General features: G+C 48.9%; 1 protein-coding gene across 1 annotated transcript in view; it reads right to left on the bottom strand.

Annotated features, from left to right (window-relative positions):
- Positions 1–12,208, bottom strand: part of LOC119459291 (medium-chain acyl-CoA ligase ACSF2, mitochondrial-like) — a 188,613-nt gene that overhangs the window by 101,654 nt on the left and 74,751 nt on the right. Inside the window, exon 9 of the mRNA XM_049671652.1 lies at positions 6,940–7,088. Within this exon, the coding sequence (XP_049527609.1) occupies positions 6,940–7,088 (149 nt within the window). The remainder of the gene's footprint in view (positions 1–6,939; positions 7,089–12,208) is intronic.

Here is a 12,208-nt window from a genome sequence, read left to right as displayed (position 1 = left end):
CAAGGCTGGCGGATGAGCAAATTTATGTATCCTCGAGGAAATCCGTACATCACGAAGTGCCGGTAACACGTTCGGACAGTTGCAGCAGCGGTCCGCGAACTTCGCCACACAGATTCATTCTATTGCTTAACACGCCAGTCACTATATTTGCAGCCAACTACTGCACACGTCTTCAATCCACATTATTCAATCTAGCAAGATTGGAGCACAGTGTAGATAGCGAAAACTCAGTTGCATTTCCGACAGCTGATAGCACAGAAGCAAGGTAGAAGCGGTAATGGTTTCGTATTCGTGCGCGGTCGCTGAGGAGAGGTATGGCGCGCCGCCGTGAGCGCCATCTCGTTTCTCTAAAACAAACTGCTCCGCGAAAAGGGTCAATAGTTCTAAAGTTCATGTGATGTTTTCTTTACTTATTAATTAGACAAAAAAAACGCGGAAGCATTGATATCAGTTATTTCTGCCACAATTTTGGGGCATACGAATATATTCTTTATGAAAACATACATATTTTAATGGACAGTGCATAGCGTTCAATAATTCGTTTGCAGCATCTAATATACAATGGAATTGGCAATGCAGTTATTATTCATGCGTTTGATCCCTCGACAAATTCTATAAGGAGGAGGCCGCGCTGCAACCTGAGCCCCCCCCGAACAAAATTTCTGGCTACGCCACTGATATCAGTATATATGTGTGCAAAAATTATCGGCAGCAGTTTACCATCGGGTTTACCATTGGCATCGAGTGAAAATAGAAGAAAAGTTGCTGACCTCTTCTGAGGGAAGAAACGTCGTACTGCTTGAACAACGGACTTTTGATCATGTCCACGTACGTCGTCGGGGATCCACAGACATCTGTGCACCTGCGAAAAAAAGCGCATGGCCGCCGTCAAGTGCGATGGATTTGCCTCGAGCGGGACATGAGGTGTATGTAGGTAGGTAGTAAACTTCATTGAGGTTCTGAAGAAATCACCCCCCCCCCCCATTTTTATATTATTGCGATAGCAATTATATGGACACTCGAAAGCAGATTTCTGCCGTCGCCGTCGCCGTCGTCGTCGCCGTCGCCGTGAGGTTCCGTATGACGTCAATGGAGATGAAATCGTCACCGTGCGCCGCCGAACGCTGTATGTGCGAGTGAAAGGGCGCGAGGGACGCGCGCTTTCACGGGGAGTGAACCCACGGCGGAGAACAAACGCGCGTTCTGTGCCGTGCTCCCTTAAGGGCTGCAGAAGTAGGCGGCTCTTTCCTCCTTTACAATCACCATATATGTAGAGCAAACGTGCCTTCTTCCGACGCGCGAAAGGCCGTGGGGTGACGTTTAGGTGACGTTTAGCTGCGGCACCAAGTGCCTATTTATATCAGAGGCTCTGGCAACAGTCACCAGCGCCGCACGCATTTTGTGCGAACAAAACGGCGACGGCGTCGACAACAGTTCTGCATGTTGCCGGTGCTGCTGCATGTCCAAGTTTATACAGCTGATAAAGCTACTAGATTTCTCACCTATTACTCCGTATAGCTCTCTACAAATTTGCTATCGCAATTGATGCTTCGCCTTTCAGGTGAAACTGCGACAACTTTTTTTATGGCAATTTCAATATTTATGGCAGCAGATATTTCGAATTCTATCCTTCACATTCACTTTCGACTCCATGTGAGTGAAAAAAAAAATTTGAGGACGCTTAAGCTTCGCCTTTAAGAGTGAAGCGCGCCTGAAATAAAAAAAAATCCCTGACTGTTTCTCAAGCTTCCCGGCAACTACGGATTCCTTTTTTCTGCACCTTCGCCTCGGCGCGCCGCTGCCGGGGAGGCGAGCACCATCTGGATGGTGTTTTTGCAAGGAAAGCCGACCGGGGCGCGCCGCTGTATAAATGGTAGAAATGCTGGTAAAGGGATTTTTCTTTGAGTTTCCGCGTAACAGAATTACGTCTTCTCGTATATTCAAATTACAATCCGACGCTATTATTCCAGTAGGTTGCGGTCAAGTCGTACTGTCTGATTTTTGTGACAGATTTTACTTTGAGAAATTAAATTCGTTCACCAGCACTCTGCGCCACGCGGAGGGCCCGCGTGATCGGGGTGGTTCGGGATGATTTTCTTGGTCGCGGAAGCTGACGCCGAGACAGACGCCAATGCCGACGTCGGATTTTCTGCCATACGGGACCCTTAAAGCTATGTCATTAAATTTACAGGCAAATATTGGAGCTTAACTTGTGCAATATTCATGACAGCAGATATTTTTTTTTTCAGATTGTTGCTCACACGCTTCAAACAACAAAAGCTTAACATGTTGAACACAAGTTGCATATATAAAAAAATCAACTCTTACAATAAACTCGAATATTAGAGTCTTAAGTAGTACTGGCTATACTTGTGGAGCCATGATCTTGATATTGCACGAATTTGGCCTATAGGCCTACAGTGCACTTCCTCACTCTTCCCACTAACTACTTGGAACCTTCCACTACGGCGTGTTCATTATTATATGGTGGTTTTAGCAAGTAAAACTCAATACTGTAGTGCTTAATTTGAAAGTCACTGCGCACGCTATCATCTGGGGTTGTGGGCACGGTCGTTGTGCTTCGTTTCTACAATACTGCCGCCGTTGTAACCAAGCTGACACAGCCACAACATAATTCTGTGGAAGCTCAGGACTTGGAATTGAAAGATAACTCTAATGATGCAAGGAACTAAAATTGGCACTTCGAAATGTGTTATACGAATGTGTTGTTGACACTGTGGCTCCAATGTTCATTCTTTAATTATGGTAATGTAAAGGCATTTATTGCACGCAAGCGTTAGGGCTGACCGTTCGATCAGTTCAGGGAATCGCGAGCGCGAGTGGCGTAGTTCGAGCGATGCGCTGGAGAGGCTGACCCATTAGTCAGCGCTGGTAAAGATGCCCCACTGCATCGTCCCTCTTCTTCACTACAATTACCCCGGGGACGAAAAAGGGAGCCGTCCGGCGACCTAACAGTTCGTCACTATTAGTTGATCATAATACGGCTTGAGGCGCTCGACGTTGACAATGTCGCGTCCACGACGGCGCACGTCCGAAGATGGTTCAACGGGCTAAATCACATAGTTGACGGGGGATGCACGCTTGACGATGTGGTAGGGACCTTCATACTTAAGGATTAACTTGGAAGACAGACCAGGTGCAGCGGAAGGAGCTGAGAGCCACACAAGCGCTCCAGGAAGAAAGGTGGGCGCAGAGGTGGTGTCACCGCGAGTGTTCTTCTGGCGCGCTTGGTCATTGGAGGTGAAGGCCCGGGTGAGGTGGCGGCATTCTTCGGCATGTCTCACCGTATCAGAAATGGGCGCGCATTCAGATGCGCCGGGCCGGTATGGTAGCATTGTGTCGATTGTGCGCGATGGTTGCCGGCCGTACAATTAGAAATATGGCGAAAAACCCGTAGTGCTCTGCGTAGCGGTATTGTACGCGTAGGTGACGAAGGGCAGAATGTCGTCCCAGTTCGTGTGGTCGGAGGAGTTGTACATTGAGAGCATGTCGCCGAGCACACAGTTGAATCTTTCCGTGAGTCCATTGGTTTGAGTATGGTGCGCCGTTGTTGTGCGATGAACAACGTGGCACTCTTTGAGAACAGCTTCAACTACTTCGGAGAGGAAGACATGTCCGTGGTCACTGAGGAGCTCCTGGGGTGGTCCACCACGTAGGATGAATCGACGAAGCAGGAAGGAGGCAACGTCGCGCGCTGTAGCTACCGGACGCACCGCAGTTTCAGCGTATCGCGTAAGGTGGTCAACTGCCACAATGGCCCAGCGATTTCCAGCCGATGTCTTGGGAAGGGGCCCGTACAAATCTATACCGACGCGCCCAAAGGGCCGGGTTGGGCAAGGTAAAGGTTGCAGCCCAGCTGGCGAGAGGCGGGGTGAAGATTTCCGGCGCTGGCAATCGGGACAAGAGCGTACGAACTTTTGAACGTAGCTGTACATCCCTCACCAGTAGTACCGCTGCTGAAGGCGCTGGAAAGTCTTGAAAATGCCAGAGTGGGCACACTGGGGTTCGGCGTGGAAAGCTGTGCATACTTCGGAACGCAGGCTGCGAGGCACTACTAACAACCACTGGCGGCCGTCGGAGCTGTAATTGCGCCGGTGAAGCAGGTCGTCGCGAACGGCGAAATGGTGAGCTTGACGACGCAACGCGCGGGTTGTTGACCTGGTCGATGGATCAAAGAGCCAGCCTATAAGCGACACACTCCAGGGGTCCTTGCGCTGCCCGGAAGCGATGGTGAAAAGGTCGATGGAAGACACAGTCAACCGAGATATATTGTTGTCAGCCAAGGGAGAGTGCGAGAGGGCATCGGCGTCCGAGGAGTGTCGTCCGCTGCTGTAGAGTACGCGGATGTCGTAGTCTTGCAGGCAAAGTGCCCAACGTGCAAGACGGCCGGACTGATCTTTCAATGAAGCTAGCCAACATAGTGCGTGGTGGTCCGTGATGACATCAAATGGACGGCCATACAAATATGGCCGGAACTTAGTAAGAGCCCAGGTGATCGCGCCATTCTTTTTTCTGTCACGGTGTAATTATTCTCGGCTTTTGTAAGCGTTCGGCTGGCATGAGCGACGACATACTCAGGGAACCCTGGCTTGCGTTGCACGAGGACAGCGCCAAGGCCAACACCGCTAGCATCTGTGTGTATCTCTGTAGGGGCCGTCTGGTCGTAGTGGCGCAAAATTGGGGGCGAAGTCAGCAAACGACGAAGACTCGTAAACGCCGCGTCGCACTCTGATGACCACGAGGTGAGGAGCCCGTTGTTGCCTAGGAGCTTCGTCAGGGGCGATACGATGGCGGCGAAATTCCGAATGAAGCGTTGCTTAGTTTCGCGGCATCGTCCTATTTATTGATGACACTTACTCGCTCGTACGTGGACAGACAGTCCTCCACGTCGTTTTCGTCTGTGCCGCTGAAAGCAGGAGGATCCTTGTGGCGAGCTAGACCAGAGCACACGACGGAGGGTGCAGGAGGCGTTTGCTGGGTCGTCGGCTGAGATGCGTCCTGAGACATGGTTGAAGAGAGGGTACGGGATCGAAGCTCCAGGATGCGTTCGAGCGTAGCACTCTCCACCACTTGTAAGGGTGTTTATTGCACGCAAGCGTTAGGGCTGACCGTCCCATCAGTTCAGGGAACCCCGAGCGGCGTAGTCCGAGCGATGCGCTGGAGAGACTGCCCCACTAAACAGCGCTGGTAAGGATGCCCCACTGCATCGTCCCTCGACTTCACTACACTAATAATTGTCATAACTTAGAGAATCGCCACAAACGCAGCAAAAGAGTTTTGATTTCTTCAACCAAGTGCTTTCATGAAAAATTCGTATACATGCTGGTTACAGAAAGGCTGCGAAAAAAGCCACCGAGTTTCATGTGTGGTGCACCGAAACTCAATTGGATCGATGGCCCTGTGCAAGGTGTCCGAGTTCTCAGTTTGAATAACACTAGTGGTGCTTTTATTACTTTAACGCTTTTTAAAGGAGACAGCGCTAAGGATGTGGACGCAGAAGAGGCACACAGAAAGTATATGGCGCTCCACATTGTTTTTTTTCCTCTGTGCCTTTTTTTCTGCGTGCTACCTTACTGATGTCCCATTAAAAAAATTCATAACTAATTAGCCATCGTTTGCGCATCAGCTATTACAACAGTTGGATTCTTCAGGAACATAATAGACGAGTAATATTAAGGCGGTAATGCTATGCAAAACACTCTGTATAACTCTTAAACATTTTCCTTCATTTTTAAGCCACTTGGTTACATTGGTAGGCGCTTCCACTGAAAGAATTGTACAGTAGTTTAAATAAACTCAGCGAAGAGACTTGCTTTGAGCCCATGCTTGAGAATAAGTTATTTTGCCGATACATTTATTTGTTTCAATCCTGGGTCTCGACGTGCCAAAATCACGATATGGTTATTTGGAACGGCGTACTGGAAAATGGCGGAATAATTCCGACCTCCTGGGGTCTTTACCGTGCAAGTATATCTAGGTACCTAAGTAAAAGAGAATTTTTTTTTCATTCAGTTCCCATTGAAATGGGGCAGCAGCGGCTGCGATTGAACCCACGAAATTGAGATCAGCAGCGTAATACTATAGCTACGAAGCTACCGCGGCGGGGCATTTTAACAGCGGAGCTGTTTAAGGCGGGCGTAATTGGTCTGCTGAATCCAAAAATGTGGGCCGATCCTGGTGGTAGTGCAGAAAGGGTCCAAGTGCAACGGCACATACCCCTGTGAACTAGCGAAGCTGAGCCTGGCTAAGTCTAGCTAAGCATGATTGGGACTACTTAAGCTTAGTTAGCCATCGATAGGCAATTGATAGCCAATGAATAGCTAATGAATATTCGATCAATAAATTCCGTAAAATGCTGGGGATATTGTAGTGCTCAGCCTAGCCCAAGTATGCAGGCAATATCTTGCGATAGCCAATCGATAGCCAATTGATAGTCAATCAATAGGTAATAAATAATCAACAAATAATGAATAAATTCTGAGAAATGCTGGTGATGACTTGGTAGTGCTTAGCCTAGCCCTTATACGTGGCCAATACCTTGCGATCGGCACTCGATAGCCAATCAATAGCTAATAGATAATTGATCTATAAAGTCCGGCAAATGCTGGGAATGACTTGGTAGTTCTTAGCCTAGACCAAAAGCCAGGACTAGCTAGGTGCCCATTAGCTCCGCTGTTTCTTTAGCATTGCACCTCCAATGCAAGCTACGCTAATTTTTTTACCGTTCTGAATTACGTACACCTAACTTGAGGTAAGCTTATGTGCTCCTGCTTCCTTTATTATGTTTGAACCGAAGGTGACTAGCATGCATCTTCTGAACCAGCCATGTTTGCTGTTTACTTAAGAAACAGAGAAGTGCAGTTTACCACGTGTTTGGTGACATGTGGGACTGAGTTGCGTAGATGATGGCTAACGTACCTGTATTCTTGGATGGCCTTGAACAAGGCAGTGAGATCATAGCTTTGTGAAGGCACCACTGCTTTGATGCCGGGTATCAACGTCCGGCCCAGAACCACGCTCAGTCCGTACACATGGAAGAACGGGAGAGGATGGCACACAACCATGTCCTGAGAGAGAGCAATGTTCAGGCTTAAAAGATTTCGTCGCTGCCATTTACGCATAATGGACACTTGATTGCTGTTTCACATATTTATGCAACGGTAGTGCAGCAGTGATGTACAATGAATATCACTGTGCAGCATAAAGTCGCATATGGACGCTGCATAGCAAATTTTTCCCTGCAATGGTTCCGGTTTCGTTTCTCTGGAATTTAGTGTAAATAAAGTTGTTTCTCTCTCTCTCTCTGGAATTTAGTGTGTTGTGAACTCATGACGCAGAAAGTAGTGCCGTGGTGAGCAGGAAATCGCGACGTTTTCCCAGTTGCTCCGGCTTTCTCGGTCTTCTGGTACGCTGCTACATCGGGCCTGACAAGTAGTAGCAGCATAAAAGGCGACCGAGCGAGCGGAGCGTGTGCCTGAATTTTGTGATGTCCTGTTCTTTGGCGACGCCTTCCTGCGTCATGACTTCACGACAGAGTGATCTCCTGGGAAATGAAGCCGGAAGTTGCTGCAGAAATCATTTTACATGAAATTATTTGGGCGCTCCAAGCGTTGTCAGCATTTGTTGGGGTTTCGAGGTCCCAGGCCTTCATGTAACGCAAGAATGATGAGTAGAAAATGCCATGTTAGTACTTATCTAATAATAAATGCGTCTGGCAATGTCAAATACAACTGACAATAGTTACGGTAATATTTGAAGAAAGCTCCGCGACGTTAATTTCTTGCACATCTGTAACGCAATGACTTGGTCGAAATAGCTGTGAAATGTAATGGCGCACTCAGCTTTATCTTGTGACGTGTTGTTGGCTCCGCAAACGCAAATTGGTAAAGCGAAGTGCTGCCTGGAATAGCATCGTGTGTATTATGCCACTGAAGTAACAAAGAACTAAATGCTGAATGTATTTGTGTATTTATAGAAAAGTCATGTGTTTCAGTCTAGCAGCGGTGAGTCAATAAACCACGTTTGATGCGCGTCAACTGAGGATAAAAACCATTACTTACCCCTGTGGCTGCCAACTTGAACCCCTCACCCTTATTTTCTCAGTGACCAAGCAAAAGGCAAGGTGTTCGTATAATTAACTATCAGCTTTGTGGCCAAAATGCAACTTGCTCGAGGACAAATGAAGCTCACGTTGTCATTGCGGAATAAAGCAACACGCGACCTAATCAGATTCTGACACCTCCTGCAAAGCAAGAGCTCAAAATAATATTTCGAATTATTCAATACATAACAATTATTACGATATTTTGCTTCAATGGCAATTATAAGAACACACGTGCTGAAATAGCGGTTTTAATTTTGCCCACTACTAATACGAGATATAATGAAGCTCGCGCCTTCATCTTCATCAGCCTATATTTTTGTCCACTGCAGGACGAAGGCCCCTCCCTGTGACCTCCAATCACCCCTGTCTCGCACCTTAAATGGACACTAACGGCAAATAAAAAACTGGAGGCAATCATAATCTTTGACTTTGGTGTCTGGTCTGGTAGTGGCACTCGCACGTCGGCGTTGGTGTGCCCTGGTGTATTCCTTTGGTTAACTTTGTGTTTTCTTTGTGTTAACTTTGTGTGGTTAAAGTACAGCAGAAACACATCCATAGCGAACACGACGAGCGAACCGAACTCGAAGGAGCGAGCGAACAAACGTTTTTCCTCTGCCAAGCACAGAGGTGCAACTGATGACAACTACGGCGCAACAACTCCGGCGCCGGCGAGTGGCCGCTGGAGCCGGAGTTTTAGCGTTATATGGCCAGCGCAGGCTAGCGTGTGCAAGCTTCGTTTGAGAAAAGCAATTCCGCGTTTGGTAGGATGGTTATGTTCGGTCATGCCGTTGTCTTGCAGTGTAACGTGGCGAGAAATAAATAACGCAAGACAGATCCATCCTGAAATGACCTGTTAATGTCTAATCAAACAATTTTAAACATCAACAGGGATTTCTGTTTCATAAAGCGTGTAAGTTCACTCTTGTTATAAGGTCATTTAAGGGTGTTCAGTGACAGCGACTGTAAATAAAGGGACCCACTCTATTTGGAACCTTCTCCGCCATTTCAATATTTGTCTTTTTGAATGGGTTCCAAATAATGGCACCGTAGTCTAACGTGGTTAAAATAACAGATTTATACGCAAGGTAAAGAACTCCTGGATTATGTAAATTGAGTGCTGTACGAATCAAGAATAACTAAAGGTTTGTGCTAGAAGTTACGTGATAAATGTGTTTCTTACAGTTAAAGCCGCCTGTTATTCAAAGTTTTAGGTATTTCTATTGTGTAACTTCGGCAAGAAACGCCTGCTCAAATTAACAAATAAATTCGCAAAACATATTCTTTGTAAAGGCGTTATTATTCACCAGTCTTTTGGACCGACCGTTAGCTCAGGGTCCGAGCTCTCAGCACGAGCGGCGTTTCTCGAGCAGAGCGCAGGAGGGATCGACCCACTAGCAAAGGCTTGAGAGCATGACCCACTATGGCGTTCGTATCCTTCATTACAATCACCCCCGGCAACGAAAAGGGAGCCGTCGGGCGACCTAACAGCTCGTCACTATGAGTTGGTCATAATAGGTCTTGAGGCGCTCGACATTGACAATGTCGCGTCCACGACGGCGCATGTCCGCAGAAGGTTCAACTGGTTCGATCACGTAGTTGACGGGAGAGGCGCGTTCGACGATACGGTAGGGGCCTTCATACTTGGACACTATACTCGCGGACAACTTTCTGTGGCAATGACAGGAAAGCTACGGGCGCATGTGTTACCGCGCCAAGTAGTCCGGCAGCGTTCGACAGTGCTTTTGGTTGCTCGGAACAGACGCTAAATCGACGCAGCTTCCACGTGCGACGGTTTCGCGCCTGGCCAGGCGCGGAAGCGAAAAGCGGCAAAGTAAGCAAACTTTTACACTCAGCGGCGTGTTCTGTCTTATTTCACTGCTGCCAATAAGCTGTTTACGTTTTCTCTTCCCCAGCCTAATCCAACGTGGATTAAAACACGGGACTCTTTTCAGAAGCGCTCTCACTTGGGCACGCTTTGCCTCCGTAGCTTTCCTTTCAATGCCACAGAAAGTTGCCCGCGAGTATAGTTTGGATGAGAGACCAGGTGTAGCGGAAGGAACCGAGAGCCACACATGCCCTCCAGGAAGGAAGGTGGGTCCGGAAGTGGTATCACCGCGTGTGCTCTTCTGGCGCCCTTGGTCACTGGATGTAAAGACCCGCGCGAGATCGTGGCACTCTTCAGCATGTCGTACCGTGTCAGAAATGGGCGCACATTCAGATGCATCCGGCCGGTACGGTAGAATTGTGTCGATGGTGTGCGACGGGTGCCGACCGTACATTAAGAAAAAAGATGGAAAGCCAGTGGTGCTCTGAAGAGGAGTGTTATATAGGCGTAAGTTACGAAGGGTAGAATAGCGTCCCAATTAGTGTGGTCGGAGGCGACGTACATAGCAAGCATGTCCCCGGGCGTACGGTTGAAGCGTTCTGTAAGGCCATTGGTTTGGGGGTGGTACGCCGCAGTTGTACGATGAACAACGTGGCACTCCTTGAGAATGGTTTCAACAACTTCGTCCAAAAAGACACGCCCTCGATCACTGAGCAGTTCCTGGGGTGGCCCATGTCACAGGATGAATCGTCGAAGCAGGAAGTAGGCAACATCACGCGCTGTAGCTGCCGGTAGGGCGGCTGTTTCGGAGCACCGCGTCAGGTGGTCGACTGCCAGAATGGCCGAGCGATTTCCAGCCCTAGTCAGGGGAAGGGGCCCATACAAATCGATGCCGACGCGTCCAAACGGCCTAGTAGGGCAAGGTAAAGGTTGCAGACCGGTTGGCGAGAGGCGGGGTGAAGATTTCCGGCGCTGGCAATCAGGATAAGAACGAACGAACTTGTGAACGTAGCTGTAGATCCCGCGCCAATAATACCGCTGTTGAAGGCGCTGGTGAGTCTTGAAAACGCCGGAGTGCGCAAACTGTGGATCAGCGTGGAAAGCTGATACTTCGCATACTTCGCGAAGCAGATTTTGGAACGCATACTTCGGAACGCAGACTGCGGGGTACCACTAATAAGCACTGGCCTCCGTCGGGGTAATCGCGAATGCAGGTTGTCGCGAATGGAAAAGTGACGTGCTTGGCGACGCAACGTGCGAGTGTTTGGCTCTGCCGACGAACCAGAAAGCAAGTCTAGAAAGGAGGCAATGCAATGGTCCTTGCGCTGCTCAGAAGCGATGGTGTTAAGGTCGAGCGAAGAAACAATAATCTCGGATAGTTAGGAGCAGGCATTGTCAGGCAAGGGAGAGCGCTAGAGGGCGTCGGCGTCAGAATGCTGGCGTCCATTGCGGTAGAGCACGCGGATATCGCAGTCCTTCAGGCGAAGTGCCCATCGAGCAAGATGGCCAGAAGGGTCCTTCAAGGACGACAGCCAACATAGTGCATGGTGGTCCGTGACTACGTCAGATCGCCGGCCATATAAATAAGGCCGGAACTTAGGCAGAGCCCAGATGATGGCTAAACATTCTTTTTCTGTCACAGTGCAATTTGTCTCAGCTTTCGTAAGCGTGCGACTAGCGTAGGCGATGAACATATTCAGGAAACCCTTGCTTGCGTTGGGCAAGAACAGCACCGAGACCAACGCCGCTGGAATCTGTATGCACCTCAGTAGGAGCTGTCGGATCGTAGTGGCGCAAATTTGGCGGAGACGTAAGCAGATGACGGAGCTTTGTGAAGGCCTCGTCGCACTGGGACGACCACGAAGTGAGGGGCCCATGACGTGTAAGCAGTTTCGTCAGGGGTGAGGTGATGGCGGCGAAATTGCGAATAAAGCGTCTCAAGTAGGAACACAGACCTATGAAACTGCGCAATTCTTTGACAGATGTTAGCTTAGGGAATTTGGCGACGGCCCGAAGCATGGCTGGATCGGGGAGTATCCCATCCTTGGATACGACGTAACCGAGGATTGTAAGCTGCCGAGCTGCAAATCGGCACTTCTTTAGGTTTAGTTGTAGGCCTGCGTTCGTTAAGCACGTCAAAACACACCGTAGGCGTTAAAGGTGCGTTATGAAGTCCGGCGCAAAAACAACAACGTCGTCAAGATAGCACAAGCATGTGTGCCACTTCAAGCCGCGCAGAATGGTGTCCATCATGCGCT

The sequence above is a fragment of the Dermacentor silvarum genome, chromosome 7, assembly GCF_013339745.2.
Source record: "Dermacentor silvarum isolate Dsil-2018 chromosome 7, BIME_Dsil_1.4, whole genome shotgun sequence".
NCBI lineage: Eukaryota > Metazoa > Arthropoda > Arachnida > Ixodida > Ixodidae > Dermacentor > Dermacentor silvarum.
The sequence above is the reverse complement of the archived record's forward strand: the minus strand, read 5'-3'. Positions and strand labels throughout refer to the sequence as shown.